The sequence below is a fragment of the Lissotriton vulgaris genome, chromosome 9 (genome assembly GCF_964263255.1).
Source record: "Lissotriton vulgaris chromosome 9, aLisVul1.2, whole genome shotgun sequence".
Lineage (NCBI taxonomy): Eukaryota > Metazoa > Chordata > Amphibia > Caudata > Salamandridae > Lissotriton > Lissotriton vulgaris.
The window spans coordinates 883,016,714-883,042,082 of NC_141697.1; the positions used below are offsets into that span (position 1 = coordinate 883,016,714).

A 25,369-nucleotide genomic window follows, 5' to 3' on the forward strand; every position below is an offset into this window, starting at 1 on the left:
GTTCGATTGGTATCTCTTATACCACTTTCTTAATATATGGTTTGAGTGGCCACCCGCCCTCATCCATAATTGTGCAACTTTCTATGTTATACTGTGCTTTTGATTTAACGCTTGTGCCCCTTTGCTCATAAAGAGTACTGGGGATTATTTTGTGTAATAAATACATATATTTTTATAATATATACTTGTGTGGTGTCCTTTCATTTGATATTACAGGATTGTGATTGGTAAAACAGCTCGCTTAACACAACCTCTTGAGTTTAGCCTTTAAGGCTGCTTAGTCTATGATACCATTAAGATAGCTTGTCTATAAGGTTGACTTACAACCAGACACCATACGGGATTGTTTGGACTGATACAAGGTGGTTCCAGAATTGGAAACGTCATATATCAGGCCAACTTCTCACAGGGAATCAGTCACTACACCACTATTGAGGTTGCAGAAGTTGATACAGGGATAAATTGTACTTGTCTCCCTCACAGACACCACCATTGGCGATCGCAGGTTCAATAGTCACTTTTCTGCGCAACTTGGCTCTCTCAGGTTCAAGTCAATATTTCTCACATTGCACACTATCACCATAACACCCCAAGGACAGTAAACGTCTGGCAATGATATGGTGGCCAATAAACCTCTTAGACTATGGAGTTCACTTTTTATTTATGGAAAAGGATTGGTTCGAGGAGTCTGCTAAAGACTAGTGCTGATTAATCCGTTTCTTGCAGGGTCGAATCTCCTTCTACATGACAAACTACGGTGAAGAGGGCACCCATGTGGGCAGTGCCGCAGCTCTGAATGACGCAGACTTAGTGTTCGGGCAGTACAGAGAAGCAGGTAAGTGGAGCTGAGGTTGCCTCTAGAAAGCACTCCTGTTAATAGGGGATACATTAAATAATTCATTGCTGCTATCATTGTGTGTATGTTAATTTGTGTGTTGTCCTCACCACGCTTGAAAGTAAACTTGGTGCTTATTTGGAGCCGACATAGGCAGGGAGGCATGATATGTCTCCACAACCTCATAAGTAATATCTTGTTTTAACATTTCCATCAGTTGTAATTTGATTAGGGTATGAGATATATGCAGCAAGAAGCTTACCAATACTGTTCTTTCTTCACCAAAGTCTAAAAAGGTGTTGAACTGTGACAGATTCAATATGTTAAAGCGTGGTGTGGGGAAGATCATCTGCCCACCAAAATGTGCGCACAATATATCATGAAACTCTCCGGTTTCTTCACAAGGTTCAATTTTATTCAATTCAAAAATTTGTAATCCATTCAAGGTTCTTGATTATATTCATCGTTCAAATTCAGCATAATTTGCAGACATAATCATCATCTTATGGTGCAATTATTAATGTTGTTCACAGTTTTTAGAAGATACCCAATGCATTTCCGGTCAACACAAACTGACCCTTCATCAGGGGTCTGTAAAGAAATGAAACCGAACCTGATAAAGTACTCCACTAAATCATTCATAACAATAAAATCAGTGACCTGATACGGTACCCGTGCCCAAAGAAAATTGTGTGACGGACCTGCCAAAACTTTAAGGAGTGCACACGGAGTGAATAATCTCATAGAAAGATTGAGAAATCATTCAGAGGTGGTTTACTCTGTTGGTTCGGTGAATCGCCTATACAAACACGAAAAATCTGCTGGGGAGGCACGGTGTGTGGTGACCAACATGCAAAATCTTAAGCGTTAAATAAAAAACATGCAGGGTTGAAAGGTTTGTAAGCGAGCGCTGGGGTGTGGTTAGGAAGACTCAAACTATCGAAACTGTGACACACTATATATCGAAATGGCATGAAAAATCAGATACGCTGGCTTCGATAACTTACATAGGACTGGAACAAACCGTGTCTCCACTCCTTTTGTGAACCATAATATTCAGGAAATGAAATTACGCGCGACATAAAAAGTGATGAAAGACGGACCAAACCGATCACATGACCGGAGTGACTACCAATGGATACGCGATAAACGCGTGATGCATATGTCATGTGATGGGAGTATAACAACTTCAAGAGGAAATGTACATTGATTCATGGATAGTAAAGTTGTGTTGAAGCTAAACAACGTGATGTCAATAAACAAAACAAAAACGTATTGAAGCAAAGAGAAACGTGAGATACAAATGTGTTGGTGACAAACAAAAAATATTGCAACATGCATGAAGATAAACAGTATGGTATGGATGCGGCTGGAGTTGAGTACAAATAAAGTCGATCAAGTTGCAGTTGGTTATGACTTTTGATAAGGAACACAGAATAAGTCTTTAGTCAATGTGGGGTTCAAGTGACCATATGTTATAGAAAGCAAGAATATTCTATCAGATCATTTAACCCCATGGGATGGGTAGAATTCAATTTTTTAATCCAAAAATATTCAGCCCTTCGTCTTTGTTTGACAGGATCCTTGTTCCGGTGCTGCGGAATAGTCTCCAAAACCATAAAACGTAGTTGAGAAATTTGGTGTCTTGCTTTATTCCAATGACTGGCTACTGTGGATTTCTTGTTCGCAAGTCTTATATTGCTCTTATGCTCTGTTATACGTACTTTCAATTTGCGCTCCGTCTGGCCCACATATGTTTTGCCACAAGGGCATTTAATCGTGTAAATACAATTAGTAGTATCACAAGTACTTGTGTGGTGCAGTTCAATCTGGTGACCTTTCGTCGGATGTGTCCACTTATTCCCAATTATGACATTGCTGCAATGAGTGCAGTTTTGGCATCTTAACATACCTCGCCATTTTACATCCTCTTTTTTTAGGTGTATTAGGAAGTTCTTTTAAGTTTTTCGATCCTTGAAACGCAAATGTGATTTTGTCATTATACAAACCGATGAGATCGGGTTCTGATTGGATCAGTGGCCAGTGATTGTTAATGATTCGTTTTATCTTACTGGATTCAGTGGAATACTTCAACACACACAAAGTTTTTTGATCTTGAGTCTTTGTTTTTTCTTTCAACAAAATTTCTCTGGATTGTGTTGCAACTTTTGCCAAGGATGAATTAAGAATGTCTTGAGGATAGCCCCTTTGACGATATTTTATTGTTTGTTCTTTCAAAGATTCTTCTAGATCTGAGCTGTTGGTTGTGATCCTTTTCAGTCTTATATATTGAGAAGTGGGTAAATGCTTTTTAAGCGGCTCGGGATGAAAACTTTGAAACAGAAGACTTGAATTTCTATCTGTCTTTTTGGTGTAAACTTTAGTGCTGATCTTATTGTTCTGCATCAATACTTGCACATCCAGGAATGCAATGGTTTCTTTTTCAATATTATGGGTAAATTTTAGGCGCTCATTCAAGGTGTTCAACACCATAATGTTTTCTTCCAATTTTTGTCGAGAGCCTTTCCAAATAAGGAAAATGTCATCAATGAACCTTTTGAAGATTGTGAGGCCTTCAGTCCAAATTGGGTAATCCAGGATATGGTCTGTCTCAAATTTACACATGTAAATATTGGCATATGAGGGTGCCCCCAAAGCCCATCGATGTTCCGTTGCACTGATTGAAGAATTTACCTTGCCACTCAAAATAACTGAAATATAATGCAAATTGTATTAATTCCATAATGATTATTCTTTGAGTTTCTTCCAGATCACTGTTCAAAAGGCTCCATTCCAAGGCTTCAATACCCTCATTATGGGGAATCGACGTGTACAACGCGGTAACGTCAATAGTACATAACCAGTATGTCATGTTTTCTTCGAGTTCCACTGTCTTCAGAAGATTTAAAAATGCTGTGGTGTCTTTTATGTATGTTTTATTCTTCTGAACAATCGGTTGTAGAAACGTATCCACAAATTTCCCTATGGGTTCAGAGATGGACCCGCAGGCCAAAACTATGGGTCTAAAAGGAGGATTGATGGGAACCTTGTGCATTTTAGGCAACATGTACAGTTGCGGTCTTCTTGGAAATTTCATTTAAAAAGAATTGTGAGTCTTTTGATTGATCCACTTCATTTCTAATGCGTGGTCTACAATTTTTTGGAGAATCAATTGGTATTCATATGTCGGATCAGACTGCAAAGGTAAATAAATGTTTTCATCAGAAACGTGATTATTAACACTTTTGATGTAAAACTCCGTGTCCATTAAGACGAGGGCTCCTCCCTTGTCGGCCTACTGGAACGTCAAATGTTTCTCCCGGCTTAAATTCTTAAGCGTATTCCATTCTTTTGAAGACAGATTACTTTTCTTCGGTTTGGTGAAAGGAATACATTGAACTTCCGATAATACTGATCTCTCAAAAGCCTCAATAGTCTTTAATGAAAATGGTGTGCAAAAAGTACTTTTGGGTCTGAAATCTTTATCCCATGTATCTTCTTTCTGAGTATCTTGAGTATCTTTAAAGAAAAATCTTAACTTCAGAGACCTGAAGAATTTAAATAGAGCTATCTCTGTCTCAGCAAGGTTTGAGCGATATGTGGGAACAAATGTAGTACCTTTATTTAATAGGTTGTTTTTGAGCCGTGGTGAACCCCACATTGACTAAAGACTTATTCTGTGTTCCTTATCAAAAGTCATAACCAACTGCAAATTGATCGACTTTATTTGTGCTCAACTCCAGCCGCATCCATACCATACTGTTTATCTTCATGCATGATGCAATATTTTTTGTTTGTCACCAACACATTTGTATCTCACGTTTCTCTTTGCTTCAATACGTTTTTGTTTTGTTTATTGACATCACGTTGTTTAGCTTCAACACAACTTTATTATCCATGAATCGCTGTACATTTCCTCTTGAAGTTGTTATACTCCTATCACTTGACATATGCATCACGCGTTTATCGCGTATCCATTGTGATCGGTTTGGTCCGTCTTTCATCACTTTTTATCTCGCGCGTAATTTCATTTCCTGAATATTATGGTTCACGAAAGGAGTGGAGACACGGCTTGTTCCAGTCCTATGTAAGTTATCGAAGCCAGTGTATCTGATTTTTCATGCCATTTCAGTATATAGCGAGTCACAGTTTCGATAGTTTGAGTCTGCCTAAGCACACCCTTCAGCGCTCGCTTACAAACCTTTCAACCCTGCATGTTTTTTATTTAACGCTTAAGATTTTGCATGTTGGTCACCGCACACCGTGCCTCCCCAGCAGATTTTTCGTGTTTGTATAGGCGATTCACCGAACCAACAGAGTAAACCACCTCTGAATGATTTCTCACTCTTTCTATGAGATTATTCACTCCGTGTGCACTCCTTAAAGTTTTGGCAGGTCCGTCACACAATTTTCTTTGGGCACGGGTACCGTATCATGTCACTGATTTTATTGTTATGTATGATTTAGTGGAGTACTTTATCAGGTCCTGTTTCATTTCTTTACAGACCCCTGATGAAGGGTCCGTTTGTGTTGACCCGAAATGCATTGGGTATCTTCTAAAAACTGTGAACAACATTAATAATTGCACCATAAGATGATGATTATGTCTGCAAATTATGCTGAATTTGAACGATGAATATAATCAAGAACCTTGAATGGATTACAAATTTTTGAATTGAATAAAATTGAACCTTGTGAAGAAACCGGAGAGTTTCATGATATATTGTGCGCACATTTTGGTGGGCAGATGATCCTCCCCACACCACGCTTTGATATTTAAAGGCACAGCTAGACGACGTGCGACTAATGAGGCGCCAACCCGAGCAGATTTAACTATTCGAAATAACTTAGGAGCAAAACGAGTGCACGGGGATAACACAAATTTCAGATTTAATATGTTGTCACCAGGACAACTTTTCCACTGCAGCTATGTGCAGTCTCCTGGGCTTGTCTCTGTTGAATTGTAACTATCTGTCCTGTTTTTCATAGGTGTCTTGATGTACCGTGGCTACCCTCTGGACCTCTTCATGTCGCAGTGCTACGGCAATGTTTCAGACCCGGGCAAGGGTCGCCAGATGCCGGTGCACTATGGCAGCAAGGACCTGAACTTTGTGACCATTTCCTCTCCTCTGGCAACACAGATCCCACAAGGTGAGATGGCCTGGTTCTCAGCTAAATAGAGACACTCAAGAATTCCGAGTGGGCAGGTGACTTTATATTCCGTTTCTACCATATTTTAATTAGTGTCCCACTGATGGATGCGCTTATTTGTAATCTTAGGAGAGTGGATTGTGGAAGTTGCTGTTAGCTTCAGTAACACCATGGCGAAGTCATTATTCGAAAACATACATGCAAATAAATTCATTGCTACCAAAAGGAGTAAAGAATTGACATCGGGTAGCTAAACACTAAAGAGAAACAACTGAAAGTGGTCATATTAGCAGCAGATTTTATTGAGATAGAGTTCATATTGTGACCATAAAACGGGCACATGGTAATGGAATAAAAGCAGATTTGTTACAGTGTATTGATTGGTTACATTGTTTGTACCTCCTAGGAAAGCGAGGCATGGAACAGCAAATGTCTAAATCCCCATGACTTCGAGCTAACAACATTACTAACCAGTGCACAGAGGAAGCAAAGGAGGATTGCCAGCACTGGAGACCAGATATCTAGAGAGAGAGTGTGCTGACACTAATGACATCCCAGGTTGTTCCAGTACATTCCCATTTGTTACCTCATACATGATACAAAGTCATACCACAAATCAAATGATCTCTTTGGGTCAAAATTAGATGTTACTTTTACCTAACTTAGTCGTACTCCCATGATCATCCTTGGATAAAAGACAATGTGCAGTTTGCACAGAAGTCTGCATCAAGCACATTAACCAGTAGTTTCGCATTCAAGAAGCTTATGGCCTGCTGGTTCAGTGCACCAGTCGAGACACCTCACTGTCCCTGCCTCTTTGCTCTGATCCTACTTGATACATGGCTCTTTTTCTCCAGGGAGTACCAAACACTGGTGCCAAGAAAGAGAGAATTAACAGCTCAAACATCAGTTTTACTACAGTTTCCACACATTCAGCCTTTTGGACCTTCACATGAATGTTGATTGGTTAACCTGGATTCATGGCCCAAAAAATTGGTTCTTCCAGATGATGGATACAGAGCTTCGATAAGCCCTTTACGCTGTGGCTACTTGTTTAATGGTTGCGCCTCTGCTGCTCCAGGGTCGATATCTAAGAGAATTTACTGTGACCCATTCCACGGGTTACTCCTCTGCTGCTCCTTAGCTACAGGCTTATGCTATGGCTAGCTTTATAATGCTTGTTCCTCTGCTAGACGTGGTCGAGCCCTTAACTAGGGAGGTTCTCTGGTTCTGTAGTGCCCTTTTATAGCCACCACGGTTGACCAGTTGGAGCATATTCTCGGGCTGGTGTATAATCCTCCTCTATTTTGGCTGCTCTTCAAATACTTTTGGTGTAATTGTGTATATTCTACTACGACAGGCTTGACAATAACTATTCATATGTGTTGCTTCCTGCCACTCGTGGATGGACTCACTGTTGTCGGTTATATCATTTCTCCATTTCTATTGGCTGCTGCCTGTCTTTCTTGGGTAAACCCTCAAGAGCAGTTAGGTCTTTTAATGCCCATTCACATGGGTAGTCTCCAAAGGCATACAATGCTTGGTTATGTAACCGTTGCTCCTTTGTTGCTCCTTCTGAAGTCATCCGAACATATACTTTGACTGGTGGTATAATTTCCATTTTTATGCGTTGCACCCTGCGACTCCTGGCTAGACTCCTCAGAGCTTATACCATGATTAGTTACACTAGTGCCTCGCTTGTGTGGCTTCCAGACCATTTACTGTAGTTGATGGAAGATTACACCTCCCAAAGATAGGACCTTAAACCTATGCTGTTTCTTAGGCTCTTTGTTTAGTATGGTTTAAATGGACATAGACCATTTAAAGATAGTAGATATCTTGGCAGCTCCTCTATCTGAAACATGAGAAAAAAACTTCCCTTGCATCTTAAGTAAGAAAATTTGGTTAATGTGACAAGCAGTTTGCCCAGCACGCTAATGTCACAGTGCCAAGCACCTATCGGCAGTGGAGAGTCCCTGCTGGAAGGGCACAATGTCCCCTTTCCAGCAGTTCTTCTATCTGGTGGCTCATTGCTTGGGGATTGTCATTGGACCACAGTGCTGAAGAAGGGATTTATCCACTAGACTCCGAGGGAGAGAGGAGCAGCAACTTGAAGCAAATGGAAGACCCATTGCCTTTAAAGGGGCAACTTGGGGATTAAGGCTCTACTCCCCCCCCACCTCCCAGTGGGGCAGAAACCCCAATAGACCCCAGAAACATTCATTAAATAAGAGTGGGCAGTGTGGCTCACCCTGGCACAGCCTGTTCCTCCATTATGGCACCAATAGTCTGAGACAGAAGACACCAGGAAAAAGCAATACAAAAGGGAGATCTGGGTGAGCCACCCTGGCATCATGCCACACCAAACTCAAAACAGCCCCAAAAGCTTTTCAGCCTCCCTCACCATCCGGAGGGCAGAGTGAAGGGGGTTTATTCCCAATCTCCCTCATCCTTCAGAAACTCAACCAAATACCATGGACAAATTATCAAAAAAAGATGGCCTGCCCAGGCATCTGATGGTGCCCCAACCGCAGTATAGGTCCAGCAGTATTTGTGGCCCTGGGGTGTGGGTCAACAAAAAGAACACAACACCATGGAAAAGAAAAAAATTCAAGGCAAGTAAAGGTAGGGTGTGGTGTCCCGTCCAGGCTTTGGCTCTGACCCCCACCCATAAAGCCCCACAGTCTTTCTGCCTCCCTGATCCCTAAAGCATGCCCATTCCCGTAGGAAGATCTAGAAAATTTTGATTATTTTAGTCAATGTTTTGACATATGGGCCAGCAGTAAGGGATTAATACCAATTTCATCTCACTTGCCCTGTTGAGTGGCTGCACAGTTTGGGCCCTTTAACAGCCAGCAACCAAGAAACCCTGTAAAACGTGGTCATTTCTGAAATCTGAGATCCAGACAAATCCACGGTGGTGTGGCTTCTATGGTGTTAGACCCGGCTTCCTGGGCACCAGGACACTCCAGTTTTACTGCGCTCCAATTGCATCAACTGGAGTGTTACCCACTGGTGTCCTGGGGCCTCAGTACTAGTGGACCCAAAACTGTAAACCCAAGTACTTCTCTCCAGCACTTGACTCTCTCAAGGTAGTTAGACGGAGCAGCCTAAGGCTTACTCAAGGAGGTGAGGTGGGAATAGAGTGCAGTGCACAATGCACTACCAGCTGATAAAATAAATGCCCAGTCAGTGCTTTACTTTTCATAAAAAGAAAAGTACTTTAATACACACAAGAGAATCATACTACACAGAAAACTAGGATAAACCGTGAAAACCGGATGTCTCACAATTGGCATTGTATCTTACAGACCATGTTGCACAGGGTTGCTCTCATTCGCTAGAGCCTTGATACCAATCTTTGGATTGAAAGGCAATAGTTTCCGCATATGATGTGAAGTCAAAGGTTCTTGATCAGCCCCTTAACCCCCACCCAGAGCAACAGAACTGTCCTCCTGTCCTGATTGAGGACACTGCTCTAGTGGCATCAGGGATTTGATCACAGGTCCTTGATGTCCAGGCACAGTTTACTGGAATCTCACTAGTCCAGCAGCCACTAGCTAGCTGTAGGAGGGTAGTACTTGACAGAGTGCCAGTTCACCCTGATAACCCCAGATATCACATAAATAAAGGGGGGGGGCTATTTCATTGGCCTGTATTCCCGAGTGACTGCTTATTCAGGCTCCCACAGCACAGTGGAGGTGTCTGGGCAAAGTGATCTCATCTTCAAGAGCTGGGATCAAACGCTTGGGAGGCTCGCAGAGGCATGGAGCTGCTCCTTCCCTCTGCGAGCCTCCCAAGCGTTCACAGCCTTCGTTGCTCCTGTCCGCCTTGATTCATTCAGGCACTGCCCCTCCTAAACCTGCCCTTGGCTGCGCCAAACCATTTGCAGACTGTTTTTACGCTGCCTCCGCCCTGGGACCCAGGAACCACGCGATCTGCAGTGTGTGCACAACACTGCCTGAACCCGACAACCCTGTCCTGAAGACGATCCCGACTCACGGGGATCGAAACGCCGACGACATCACAGCGCAACTTTATGGCGCATTTAACGTCTTTGGCTCTTGTAAAATTGTTTGATACCATGATTTAAGTGACTAAAACGTAATCCTGCAGAGCCATCACTGTATATTTCCTTTGTCACCTTGCGCCGTTCACGCTGTTCACGTTCAGCACTTGCATCATCACCTTTCACCAATTGTATATATCACCACTCACCAAGTGCTTTCGGGTTGTCACATGATTTCCTCTGTACAGTGCTGCCTAACTGTATTCCCATGTGAAACACCCTCCTCTGAATTGGTGAATAACAAGCTCTTAAACCATATGAGCCTCCTTGTTTCTTTTTTATGTAATGCTGATTGCATACATCATTTAACTGCCTTAAATTGATACCTGTTGGGAATTGTTGTTTTATATATGCTCTACACCCATCCCGACGAGGTTTATGGGTTTTACTCCTGTTGTTCTTGCACATCACTGAGTAGTGGTGGTCATACTACAAGTGAAGAAAATAACCCTGTAAAAAACGACATAGACATGACAGACACACAAGTAACAGAAAACACACACTATTGATTTACAATGCCAATAGCTCTAACTTTTGCAAAGGCGAGACCGTTGCATTGTAACTACTATTGTACTACTCTCTAATTCTCTCAATTCACACTCTACTACTAACTCAACTAATCACACTCTAATACACCCTCACTAAATTAAACTATCCACAATTTTATACTCCCTCTCAACTACTCTACTATATACTACACTCTAATACTAAAAAGTACTAACTACTGCTCTCTAATATATACTCTATTCTAAAAGTCATTCGCTACTCACTCTAATAAATACATATACTACTCCATATACTATCTATAACTCACTACACTACATATATTTATATCTTGAACTTTTCATTAATTACTACTACTCTGTCTCTACTACTCACTAAATCCTACACACTCTCTACACACTATCTACTACTCACTCTATACTACTCTCCACTAATCTAGACTACTCACTAACTACTATTGCCTACAACTCACTCATACTCTACTCTATACAAGCACACTCTCTATTAATCAACTAGTCACTCTCTACTAACTATCAATAACTGCTAATACTCTCTGCTACTCTCTAATGCTTACCTATTGCCATTGTAAATGACAATACCATATATTTATTGGTTTAAAAAAAAAACTATAAATGAAAACAATAACATTTGCAATGCCAATTTAACAACGACGAGACCATTGCATTGTAAATGCTTGTTCTAGCTTGTGCTCCACTAGTCAATTGCATCTCGGAAAAGATGGCTGCTGCTGTCTTCTAATAATCTTTGTGTGTGTATATTCTTTCGTTTGACGCCGCCTGCATCAAAATGTGCACATTTGTTTTGTAATGAAATCCTGTTCTGGAAGATATCAAGAGGAAGCCGTAGCTAAATTTACAGCTGTTAATAATTGCACGCTGTAGACGTAAAATGTACGAGTCTTTCCATTGATTAGTTGTGATGGTGGGCGTATTGCGGGCCGGAAAAGCAGGCGAGGAGGCCGTATATAGTGAGCTATAGTGTAGTTTTATTTCACAAGAAGTCAGATGGAATGTCACAGAACATGAAAGACAAGGGGGGTCCGTATCTGCTCTCCGCTCCGGGTCTTGGGTGTAGTCCTGGGTCTTCGGAAACTTCACCGACAGCTCCGATGTAGGGGAGGTCCACGGAGGGCGGTAAGAGAGGAGAAACAAAAGGACCGTTAGTCTTATCCTTGGCTTTCAAGGCTATATACCGAACACCGTCACCCGGGAAGTGATAAAGGGGGAAGAAGAGATATCGTGAGGAAAGGGGGACACGGGAAGGCAGGAACACAGGGAAGGGTTGATAGAAAGGGTGTCTGGGGGGGGGTTGCGAGGAAGAAGTAAACGGGCGTCACTCAAACAGTGCGTGTGCTGTATATTGATATTTACAGTGCAGGGGGCGTGATTGCTAAAGAGAAGGGTTATTTACAGGACTTTACAGGAACTCCTAGTGAGTGGGGTTTAGGGAAGGCTTAAGACACTCACCCGGTCCGCCGTAACTCTCCAAGTGAGTTACGGCCGCTCTTCAGCCACCTCCTGTGGGCTCCACCACTCTTCGGTCCACTCCTCGTCGTCACCCGTCAGTTCTCCTTCTCCAGTGCCAGTCTGAGCCTCCTGCCACGATACTCCGACTCCGTGCTCTTCTCGCGTCCTGGTTTTATCCTGTTTTGACTCCGCCCCGAGGGCGGGACTTCCGGGGCCGGAGGGATATGGTTCCTCTGTGCACGTTGTTCTGGTTGGTCCCTGAGGAAGAGAGAGAGGCGGGGATGCGTTGGTTATGGCTGGCCCGCCGATTCCTGTGTGTCTCATGATGTCTGGCTTGCTTATTCGTAATCCCGGTGGAAGGGACGGAGGTAGGTGCGGGGGAGGGCGGCCTCCGTTGAGGGACGGCGGGGACGCCGTCTCACATTAGTGTAACACATTTGCTTTGCACCTCAGATGACATTAGATCATGTGGGGCAAATCAATTATTCATGTATTGGGCTAGTGCTAACATAATGGGTTTAAATGACGTTTTATATTTCTGAAATGTGATTTGTTGATGAAAGGATACATTTGGTCATCCAATGCTTACCGCGCAGTTCTTTATTGCTTTTTATGGTGACATTTATTATAAAATACTCCTGAATTTGTGGCCGAAACAGATCTTTTTAATTTCTTCTAGGGATGCTGCCTGACTTTGTTGTTTTGTTGCATATTTTGGACTTGGATTATTTTGCAGATTTTACTCCTTATTGCATTTTTTCTATTACCACGAGCCTTCGTGACAAGTATTTTCCTATGTCCTACTGTTGATTTTTTTTTTAACAAGCTATATTCTATGTTGTGCCTTAATGATTTTTATTAAGCCTTCATGGTTTTCTCTAAATTACTTATCTCATACTCCCTTTCTAAGTCAATACTTTGCCCTTATTACTGTATTTTTGCAATGTTTTTTAATCTTAACCCTGAAGACCCATTTCATTATCTATTCTCGAGGTCAACACCATCCCTGACCCTGCTTCTTGGCCACCACTAAATGTAGATTATATAAGTGACGGTATCAGCACACCCACGATGGTAATGCAGAGGGTCTAACTCCCAAGAAAAATACTGGGTTTTTAGAATTTAGAATTCTAGTTTTAAACAGCCCCTTACAATTTACTTTCGGTATTCTTTTGAAATGTGGCATGGATGCTGGGCCAAAGCTCCATTGTTCTAGTGAGCGCAATCTAAATCCATTAGATCTGGGACGGACTTCCCTGAGGCACAGCAAGAGATTTGTCCATAAACCAGTGCCTCTGAAAAGCCGTGAGGGCTAGGATCATATCAGTCACATGTGAGGCCTTTGTCCAACATGAGTATGAATCTATCTCAGCCCTATCTGACTTTCAGAAATGCCAGCCTCCTTGGAAGTGTCCCACTTTGTGTAGGTCAATCCTCGTGTGTGCTGGTTATTCTGTGCCATTTTTATTTACTGCTATAATGTGTGATTACTTCACCATCTTGCATCTCCCCTGGAACACAGAAGTGACCTTGCTTGTTGGTTCTTCCTGTTTATTGAGCCCATTGTTTTTTTTCTCCTATATCATCAGCCGTTGGCTCGGCCTACGCCATTAAGCGTGAGAATGCGGACCGCATCGTGATCTGCTACTTCGGCGAGGGGGCAGCCAGCGAAGGGGATGCACATGCTGGCTTCAACTTTGCTGCCACACTTGAGTGCCCCATCATCTTCTTCTGCAGGAACAACGGGTACGCCATCTCAACACCCACCTCAGAGCAGTACCGGGGCGATGGCATTGGTATGTACCAATGGAGCACAAAATTTAAAGGCCTGAAAAGGTAAATGGTAAAAAAGTGGCCCGATGGCTGTATTGGGAACTCGCCATTAGACAGTAGGTGTTCTGCAGACTCAAACTATTATGGGCTTAATTTACGCTAAGTTGCACACACTGAAATGAAGGAAGCGGTGTATTTGGTATACTTCCAGACTAGGCAGCTTGTTATTCTTTCTGGAGCATTGTGTCCATTTAATTGCCACTTCTTGTCAGAGCTTGAGTTATTTGCTCTGCCCATCCTTCAGCTCTATGTGAAAAGAATGGTTCCAACTTCCAATTACTATTTTATTGTATTCTGTTATCTTGATCATGAAGTGCAGAGTGCATACAAGCACTAGGAAAACAAAAATGCGATTAAGCCCTAAATCGTGAGCTTTTTGCACACTTATACTGGTATATCGAGCACTCTGTAGCATGCATTTTGAAACCATTATTAAATCACTTTTTGGTTTAGGAATCATTCCAAGATGTTTGTGTTAATGCTTCCCATAATCACATGTTTTATTTAAGGTCAGGGTTCACTGCCTGCCCCCGTAGTTAAAAAGTCTGCACTTCTTTGTTCTTGTAATTTCATTTGAGTAAGTTGTCAAGTCTTTCAGCCTCAAAATAATGAATGATTTTGTTCCAGACTCGTTAGTCAAGCCGCATTCAGAGAGAAAAAATCTGCTAGCCTGTCTAGAAAAATCTTGGGCCATCAGCTAATATCTTGGCTAAGCCTTCTCTTTTGTTCAGGGCCCTCCTGATGTGAGTGAAAGCCAACCAGCCATTGCAGTCAAAATTCAGCACCACGTCAGCCACCAACCCCTAGGAAGAGACTAGTCATTCATCATAGATCTTTCAGAGTACCATGCATGGTAGCACGTGGTGGGTGGGCACCAAGACTGAAGTATGAATCCTGATGGGCTTTTTTCCTCTCTCCTGGCACTAGCCCACCCGTGCTATCACAGTCGTTCCTATAAAGGAATGTCTGCAGTCAACCTGTTGTAACTTTTCAAATCAAATGAAAGAGGCAGAGAAAGCAAAACACAACTGAAAGAATTACAGAAAAGATATGAATACTAATTATGGGATAAAAAGGGGAAACAGTGGTTACAACGCTTATTGGTAACAACGCAGACGCTACATCGTCCGCGTTATCGCGCATGGCATTACGTCGCAAGTAGTTTCAACGACTTACGCTAGATGGCTCGCAACACCAGGAAATTTGTTGGATTTTAAGTCCCAACACATTCCCTGCTTTTGCGCTAACTGGAGTAGGAATAGTGATTTATACTATTCCTAAGTCCAGCGCGCCATCTAGTGCAAGTCATAGAAACGACTTGCGTTGTAATGCCATGCGTGATAACAATACGGACAATGTAACGTCCGCGTTGTTACCTACCCCGATGAAATATGTGACGTAACCTCACATAGTCGATAAAAAGGAGGTCTGTAATATTAAAATGTCTAAAATCAATAGCACCTAAGCGATGTCCGAATGAATAATGGCACTAACTGATAGAGTGGGATTGTGAGTAGAACAGTCATATACAGTTGGATTAGGAGGACAATGACAGATCAGGAAATACATGTGCAAATAACCACTATTTCTGCCTTCCAGCTGCTCGGGGTCCTGGCTATGGGATCCTGTCAATCCGAGTCGACGGTAATGATGTGTTTGCCGTGTATAATGCTGTGAAGGAGGCCAGACGCCGAGCCGTGGCAGAGAACCAGCCTTTCCTCATCGAGGCCATGACATACAGGTTAGTGGGGTTGTTCATCATTTTCTTTTTCTTACTGGCACCACACCATAAACCCCACTTAAGATTACCTGTCTGGCTGTCAAAGCATGGCTCTGGCTCCTTGTACCTGTCACAACCTGCCTTAAAAGCTGTTCCAGAGATAATAACACAAGTGTTCAATAGAAGATAAAAAAGATGGATAATGATCTCTGCACTGCTGAGATATATATATATATATATCTATATATCTATCAAACAATACCCTTTCAGGCTTAGTGTGGTTCATACATTGTGCAACAAAGGAAGCAGTCAACTCTGGGAAGTTCCCAAATTTAGGGGGAGAGCAGCTCCTATATAGAGCACCCTACAACACCAGTAACACTGAATCTGCTCACTTCGAATGTCTGTTTTTCTACCAAAGTTTTAAGTATTGAATTAGCACAGTGTCATCCACGCCAAGCTGGAAAGGAACAAAGTATATCTATGGATGTGTGTGTGTGTGTGTGTGTGTGTGCGTGTGTGTGTGTGTGTGTGTGTATATATATATATATATTTATATATTTTGCAAAAAAGAAGCAGAGAACTCTGGTGGGTAGTTCTCAAGATTAAGTGGAAAGCAGCTCCAGTATAGAGCACCCTCAACACAAGTGACACTACTCTAAATGTGCTCACCTCAAATGTTTGCTTTTCTATCAAAGTCTTTAAGTGTAGGATTAGCACAGTGCCATTCACACCGAGATAGAAAGAGACAAACTCTTTTGCCCTTTCTACAGCACAGTTTTTAAGCATTAGACTAGCACACTGCTATCCATGTCAAGCTGTGAAATGACAAAAGCTTTTGCCACTCCAGGCACTGTATTTCAACTTTGAATTGGTTAAATACCAATCAAGCCTATTTGAAATGAATAAAAGCAACCATTGACATGTGTTTTGCTCTCATTAGAGCTCTTCAGAGAGATACAGCTGTGTTCAGACATGAGGGAACACCCAGTATAAATCAAAACAATAACCTTGCAAGCTTAGAGTGATGCACAAATTATGCGAAATAGAAACATAGAACTCTGGGTAGTTCTCAAGTTAAGGTGGAAAGCAGCTCCAGTATCGAGCACTCTCAACACCACCAACACTCTATGCCTGAAAGGGATGGAGATATATATATATATTTATTTATTTTCGGGGCACGATCAAAATTATCCGGTTGCCAGGCACTTTCAGGAGAAACATCTAGGCATACCGGATAAGCTCCAATATTTTTTAATTGACTGTGTGGAAGTTTCAAGGAGAGGAGGGGACCGTGAGACTAAACTCCGTCTCCTTGAGACTAGTTACATATTGGAGCTCAACACAAAAAATCCTAATGGATTAAATGACAGGGAAGACCTTTATACCTGCATTTAGGATTGACCAGTATGCCCATAAGACCTGTCCGGATATAAAAAGAATTCTATCCCAACAATGTCATTTTTACATCATTATTAATTTTTGACATTGTGGTGACTCAACTGTATCCATTCAACAATTATGAATTTTAGAATTTTTTTAATAGAAACAGGAACTATCTGTTGTCACTTTTGCACTTTACATTGCTATTTTTGCACAATCACTCTTTGCACTTGTATTGTTTCTAGCAGGCATTGTGGCAGGCCCACTTGGGCTCTATTTAGATCAACATATTATTGAATCATAATATTGGACGTGGGAGGGACGTTAACGAGTTTATTTTCAGATCCCCCCCATTATCATCACTGTTATATTACATTGGAGCATATTACATGGCTTATTGCATTACATAAATATTTAAAATGTTTGCATATATATATACTGGGTTGATACTCTTTTTACATAGACACAATTACTTGTCATGTTTTAGTATCATCTCACTTTTTAGAGTGCTATGTAAATATGCTTGTAAATATATCGATTATAATATCTGTTTTATGCAATGTGGTAAATAATTTGGGAAATATATATGTTTCTTAAAGGTTTCCCACTAATGATTCTGTAATAACAGCGCCATTATGTATTGTATTTTCACCATGTTTATGACTCATTCACATGCACTGCCACTTTAAATGCTCCGCTCAATGACGAGCAGTTTGTCATGTGATCAAGCCTTGTTTGAAGGCGAAACGCGTCATGGCGGCAGCGCTGGCTTTATCTGAATAAATCACCTTGCACCAGCACTTTCTTGGGTCTACTCTTTGTCACTAGGGAATCGGCAGTTGTTCGCTGTCTTTTGAGTGACAAGCCTCGTGAAAATATATATTTATATATATATATCAACTGTGGGCGGAGCTCTCTGACCAATGAGAGAGCTGGAGGAGTTTTATAGGCGGAGATGGAATAGCGCTTCGTTTTTGGGGGCATCTGATGAGGCGAAGGGTCGCCTAAATGCATAATGCCCTGTATCTATATTAAAGGCTCCCAACAGGATTCCCCCGTGTGGCCACTTGCTTCTCGGCATTGCAGGGGTGTTTTTGTATGTTTGTACACACTGGCCAGCAGCGTGATTGAGGCCCCGTTCCGCTTTGAGGCCGGAGCAGTGCTGGCTCACCTGTAGACTTCACCAAGGGATTGGTAGCTCCGGCCCATCTCGGACTGCAGAAGCAGGGACAGGGCTGCCAGGAGCAGCTCAACACTGTGCGAGGGGGCGGGAATCATTGCACCCCGATTCGCGGCCGCCCAGCTCATGCAGGAGGGGCTGGAATGTCAATGGGGGCCTGAGGGAGTCAGAGGACACCATTCCCAAATGGGGCCAGCCATCATTACAGCAATTACCTATTCTCCCCGTGGACATTAACAACCTGTTTGTTACCCCTGTGCATTGCCTTCCCATACTGGTAAACTCTGGGTACTGTAGTCAAGATTCGACGACTACAGAAGGTGTGCAAGCCAACAACTGTAGCCGGAGCTCTCCGACCAATGAGAGAGCTGGAGGAGTTTTATATGCGGAGCTGGAATAGCGCTTCATTTTTGGCGGCATCTGATGAGGCAAAGGGTCTTCGAAATGCATAATGCCCTGTGTTCATATTAAAGGCTCCCAACAGGATTCCCCCATGTGGCCTCTTTTTTCTCGGCATCGGAGGGGTGTTTTGGATCTTTGTACACGCTGGCCAGCAGCATGATAAAGCGGCCCGTTCCGCTTTGAGGCCGGAGCATTGCTGACAGAGCTGTAGACTTCACCAAGGGATTGGTAGCTCCGGCCCACCTTGAACTGCAGAAGCAGGGACAGTGCTGTTGCCAGGAGCAGCTCAACACTGTGCGAGGAGGCGGGAATCATTGCATTCTGACTCTCGGCCTGCCCGTCTCCTGCAGGAGGGGCTAGAACGTCAGTGGGGGCCTGAGGGAGTCCGAGGACACCATTCCCAAATGGGGCCAGCCATCATTACAGCAATTGCCTATTCTCCCCGTGGGCATTATCAACCTATTTGTTACCCCCGTGCATTGCCTTCCCATACTGGTGAACTCTGGGTACTGTAGTCAAGATTCAAAGACTACAGATGGTGTGCAAGCCAACAACTGTGGGCGGAGCTCTACGACCAATGAGAGTGCTGGAGGAGTTTTATAGGTGGAGATGGAATCGCGCTTTGTTTTTGGAGGCATCTGATGAGGCGAAGGGTCTCCGCAATGCATAATGCCCTGTTTCCATATTAAAGGCTCCCAACAGGATTCCCCTGTGTAGCCTCTTACTTCTCTGCATCGGAGGGGTGTTTTTGGATGTATGTATGTGTGTATGTATATATATATATATATATATATATATATATATATATATATATGTATGTATATATATATATATATATATATATATATATATATATATATATATATTACCTACTGGCGGTCGCCAGTAGGTATATATAGTTAGGATTTTTTCTCTATGGGATTTTTGAAAATTCTATGTCTAATAACTTTGGCGTTTGTGGACGGAATTGGCTGAAATTTTCAGGAAAATGGAACATTTTGTTTCTGAGCAGCCCCTGACAATTTGCGGGGGTTTCATCAAGGGGGGGCCGAGAAAAAAGGGGGGTCCCAAAACGCGTTTTTCCCATGTTAATTTCCATAGGGCGGTTGGCCTCATTTTTAGCTCGAACGGCTGAATGGATTTGCATGAAACTTGGCAAAATTGTAGGGACTGTTAGCCCGATGTGCCTTTGCTAGGTCTCAATATATGTGCTCCAGTGGATTTTGAGTAATTTAGGTTCAAAAAAATATATATATCTGGGCGGAGCCTAACCATACATCTGATCTGATTGGCTGTCAGCACTTCATCCAAGAAGTGTTGGCAGCCATCTTGGGACCAATATACATGATAGCACCTCATTAAAAAGCATTGTAGTTAATAGAGGGTTTTAGGACTTTAGTTACATTATAAATCATTTGTTGATGGTACCATACTCGTTTTAGGAATTGTGGTGGGTTCTAAGGTGATTTTACCATGTGAAAAAGCCTTCTGCTGTGATATCATGAATATTGTTTGTAAGAAAACTAATATCTCATGATTTTCCCACAGTGGTTTGGAAGGGGATCTATAAGCTAAACTGAAAGCATATTTTCTGTAAATTCACATTATCTTTCTCAGTCATGTGAAAATGAAGTCTGACATTCTCAGTAAAACATGTACATCCAACAAGGACAGAGACTGTCAGTTGATTCCTTTGTGCTCTACTGCAGCCTCCTAAAGTGTTCTAAAGAACAACTAGAGCGCTAACAGTCCTACGTATTACAAAGGTATAGCACACCTGGAGCCATTGTGATGGGAATAAAGTGGTAACTCTTAAAACATTTAATTTAAAAAGGAACAAAATGAGGGGGTATATTATGCAATAGAAGGTATTATTAGTGCTGCAGAAAGAAAAATTAGGGCACATTTTGAGTGACTTTTCAAATCCTCTTCTATTTCATGAAAAAATTCTGACATGCAGTCTCCCAAAATGGCCACCAGAGACAAAAGAGCCCAAATGTAGCCCAAATATCACCCAGATGTAGCCCAAGTATAGCCCAATGACAGAATGTCCCAGAGTGTTCTAAAGAACAACTAGAGCGCTAACAGTCCTACTTATTACAAAGGTATGGCACACCTGAAGCCATCTTGATTGGAATAAAGTGGTAACTCTTAAAACATTTAATTTAAAAAGGAACAAAATGAGGGGGTATATTTTGCCATATGAATTATGATTAGTGCTGCGGAAAGAAAAATTAGGGCACATTTTGAGTGACTTCTCAAACCCTCTTCAATTTCATTAAAAAATTCTGACATACAGTCTCCCAAGATGGCCACCAGAGACAAAAGAGCCTAATTGTAGCCCAAATATCACCCAGATGTACCCCAAGTATAGCCCAATGACAGAATGTCCCAGAGTGTTCTAAAGAAAAACTAGAGCGCTAACAGTCTTACTTATGACAAAAGTATGGCACACCAGAAGCCATCTTGATTGGAATGAAGTGGTAAGTCTGAAAACACTCAATTTAAAAAGGAACAACATGAGGGGGTTAATTTTGCCATAGAAAGTATGATTAGTGCTTCAGAAAGAAAAATTAGGGATCATTTTGAGTGACTTCTCAAATCCTCTTCTATTTCATTAAAAAAATTCTGACATGCAGACTGAAACATGCACTTTGAATACCAGCAGCAGACGTCCCTGGTGAGCAGTAGCTTTACTACAGTGATCTAATGTGCAACTAGAGTGCTAACATTCAGAATTTATGGCAAATGCGTGACACATCTGAATGCCTTCTTGATGGAACCAAAGTAAACAAGCATTGAAAATGCAATAGATCTCGCCCTCGTTTAAGTTAAAGCCATTCTGTTTGTAATGAGGTGGCTTTTTAGCTTTGCTTTTATTAGTGTTTTTTCAACTTTCATGTAAATAACATGCATCTGTATGCATATAAGTATATGTATGCATGCATTTATGTTTGTATTTATATAGATATACAGATGATATATGTTTATATATGTATGTATATATATATATATTCACTGAAAAAACCATAGGTTATAGACCATATATAGTTAGGAATTAGCATTTACAAAACCTTGAAAATTCACTGAAAAAACCATAGGTTATAGACCATATATAGTTAGGAATTAGCATTTACAAAGCCTTGAAAATTCACTGAAAAAACCATAGGTTATAGACCATATATAGTTAGGAATTCGCATTTACAAAACCTTATTTTACTCACACAAAACCATTGAAATTCCATATATAGTTAGTTGCACTAACTATATATCGCGCACCCGCAATCCACTGCTGATGATGTCACATATTACATCATTCATGACATGGTCAGTGACATCACTGATGACATCACTGATGACATCTCAAATGACATCACTGATGACATCACTGATGACAACATCCAGTGACTGTATGTTTCTGTAAAGTTTAAATATGTTTTACATATTGAATAATGAGTAGATGTAGAAGTGTCTGGATGAAGGATTTAGTAGGTGCATGACTGACTGTATGAGTGAGTGATTAAATGTGTCTCACTGAGTGCATGGGTTAGTGACTAAACTGTCTTAATTTGTGCATCATTATGTCTGTTGTTCTGTAAACTGCTGCATGTGTTGATCAGTAGCTATATGAGTAACTATATGGGTTATTGATTGATTGTCGAAGTATTTGTATAGGAGACTGAGTGTGTGTGTGGCTGGCTGGGAGATGTGTGACTCTGTGCAGATCAATGTGTTCTTGTATCAATGATTGTATAAGAGAGTAAGTATGTGTTAGTATATGTTTGAACATGTAAGGTACTCTATGTTTAACTGTATTGATTAGAAAATGGAAGTGTGATTGATTCTTTACAGGACTGACTAGGTGTGTGAGTAACTCCATGGATGAGTGGCAGAGTGTGAGTGTCTGTATAGGTGTATGAGTGCATATGATAGTGTTGTAAAGATGAGTGATTGTATGTATGAATGATTGTATGGGTGAATGAGTGAATCTGTGTGTAGACATAGGAATCAGTGAGTGCGTATGTAGTAACTAGTATTGGTGTGTCAATGGTTTAAAAAATTATATTATTAAAATTAAAATTATATATCCCTAACTATATATGGTCTATAACCTATGGTTTTTTCAGTGAATATATATATATATATATATATATATCTATATATATATATATATATATATATACACACACACACACAGCCAAATACTCTTCCAGTAAAGAAAAGAAATCCGGGCCACTTGGAGATGCAAAGCGTGTTTATTACAACGGCTTTCTCGACGCGTTTCGCAGGTGAAACCTGCTTTTTCACGAGAAAGAACCAACTGAGAAGTGTGCAATATATACAGTCACATGGTATTGGAGTCATACCAAAGCAATAGAAAACAGACTAGTTGGTATACCTGCGGGCTGTGTTCGAGTAAGTAACATGTTCACCAAGCATTATTTTAACAAGACTGATAAATAAAGAAAATGTAATTTGCAGGGCGTTTGAATAACATGGTAAATGGTAATTACAATTCTAGTTCACCCAAAATAAAGGAATCTAGCCCAAGTGGGCAACATATTTTTACCGCTGGCGCAATACACCTAACAATGCATAAATCGTACAATGTAGGACATTTAGCTGGTATTTAGAGCAAGGCTGGTAATACAAACAGGTACAATGTGCAAATACACTAAGTCAGGCTCTATTTACAGAGTTTGTCCCGTCCAGGTGGTGACAACCGTAGACACAATTCGGGAGTACCTTATCCCCTTATTATGCCCTGGTTTTGTGCCTTCTAACGCATACTGATTAATCTTCTTACAGTTACTTTCTACGTTATGTATGCAAGGCACATTTGGACTTTATTTTCCTGGCTGGAACGCTGCAAGTGCGCCGACTAGTACAGCAGTGTCCCCACCTGGGCCTGACTTTTGTATGAACCATGTACGCAATACCAACTGCCATACATGCTATCCATATGTCGTACGCACTAGGTACATTGCGCTAGTGATAATTCAAGTTTCCCACTTGGGTTAGATTCATTTACTTAGTCATCAATTTAATTTGGAATTTTGTGCACTACAAATGAGATTATTACATGATGTGGCAATTTACTGACTTAGTGTATTTTCACATTGTACCTGTTTGTATTACCAGCCTTGCTCTAAATACCAGCTAAATGTCCTACATTGTACGATTTATGCATTGTTAGGTGTATTGCGCCAGCGGTAAAAATATGTTGCCCACTTGGGCTAGATTCCTTTATTTTGGGTGAACTAGAATTGTAATTACCATTTACCATGTTATTCAAACGCCCTGCAAATTACATTTTCTTTATTTATCAGTCTTGTTAAAATAATGCTTGGTGAACATGTTACTTACTCGAACACAGCCCGCAGGTATACCAACTAGTCTGTTTTCTATTGCTTTGGTATGACTCCAATACCATGTGACTGTATATATTGCACACTTCTCAGTGAAAGTCTGTCCTTTACTGTTTTTTGAGATAATTGTTCATCACTGTGTACAATTGATATGCACATTATTTTGATTTGTTGATTATCATTCACACAATTGTTTATACACTTGTCTTTTGCGCTTTTTCCCTTACAAAAAATGTTTGTAGTGGGTTTTATGTGAAGTTGACTATGTATTCTTTTCTGTCTTAAATAATGTACAATTTCTGAATTTTTCCAAAATAATAGACATAAATCAATGTGTCTGAGACAACTAACAGTGTGGTTGTGTCTTTTCACTCATTAATTGTGGTAATTATGCATACAGAGGCATAGGTAAATTTCTCCCTTTTGGTAGAACCGAGGCACAAGAAACCTGGGAAAGAAACGTGTAAAACAAGATAAGGGGGAAGGGTAGAAACACCCTGACCCCTAGGCCTGCTTAGGGGGTTCCACAAGGACCCAAGGGCCCAAAAAAATAAATATTTTTGAAATCATCGTGATGTGCAGAGGATCCGCCGGACCGGCCGCATAAATACAAAAAACTAAGCGTGGGTTTCCGCGCTTCGTTGTTAAATAGCCCCCGGTTGGGCCAAGTCCCGGGGGCATGTAAAAAAATGCCCCCGGAACTTGGCCCACCCAGGGGCCAGTTCTGGCCCCGGGAACCCCAATTCCTGGGGCATGACCAATTACTCATTTCTTTGAGGGAGGAGGACCCCATCCCTGAGGCATGGTCAGAATTTTTTATTTTTTTGTCAAAATAGCCCCGGGGATGTGGGGGTCCCCAGGGCTGGGGATCCGCTACGGAACCCTGAATTTAAATATAGAATGCCCCGGGAAGGTGGTGGTCCCCAGGGTTCGTGGGGACGCTCGAGCCCCTGCCACACATTTAAAAATATTTATCACAGAGCCCTGGGAAGGGGGTGGTCCCCTGGGCTGCAGGGTGGCCACGTGCCCTCCTCAGTTTATTTTGAAAGCCCCGGGGAGGTGGCGGGCCCGGGGAAGCGTGGGTTTGGATTCGGAACCCCCCCCACTCATGTTTTTCAGCCCCGGGGAGGTGGTGGTCCCCTGGGCTGCGTGGGGCCGCAGTGCCCCCGCATACAATAAAATAAGCCCGGGGAGGTGTCTGTCCCCGGGGCCCCAGCGGGCCCCGCTAATTAATTTGCAGTTCCCCAGGACCTGGCCCACCAAGGGGCTTTTTGAAAACGAAGTGCGGGAGCCGGCACTTCGTTTTTTAAAATTATTACAGCGGGATTCGCGATCCCAACGCAATTTCCACTGAAATTATTTTTTTTTAAATGCATTTTTGACCCTGGGGGTGCTTGTGGAACCTCCTGAGCAGGCCTGCGGGGTAAGGGTGTTTC

The 25,369-nt window shown here is 41.8% G+C and overlaps 1 protein-coding gene across 2 annotated transcripts in view; it reads left to right on the forward strand.

Moving 5' to 3' along the window:
- Positions 1-25,369, forward strand: part of BCKDHA (branched chain keto acid dehydrogenase E1 subunit alpha) — a 159,387-nt gene that overhangs the window by 65,580 nt on the left and 68,438 nt on the right. For both annotated transcript variants that reach the window (XM_086938630.1, XM_086938629.1), the window contains exons 5-8: positions 727-835; positions 5,825-5,986; positions 13,636-13,842; positions 15,479-15,620. In XM_086938630.1, coding sequence (XP_086794756.1) covers positions 727-835; positions 5,825-5,986; positions 13,636-13,842; positions 15,479-15,620 — 620 coding nt within the window. The remainder of the gene's footprint in view (positions 1-726; positions 836-5,824; positions 5,987-13,635; positions 13,843-15,478; positions 15,621-25,369) is intronic.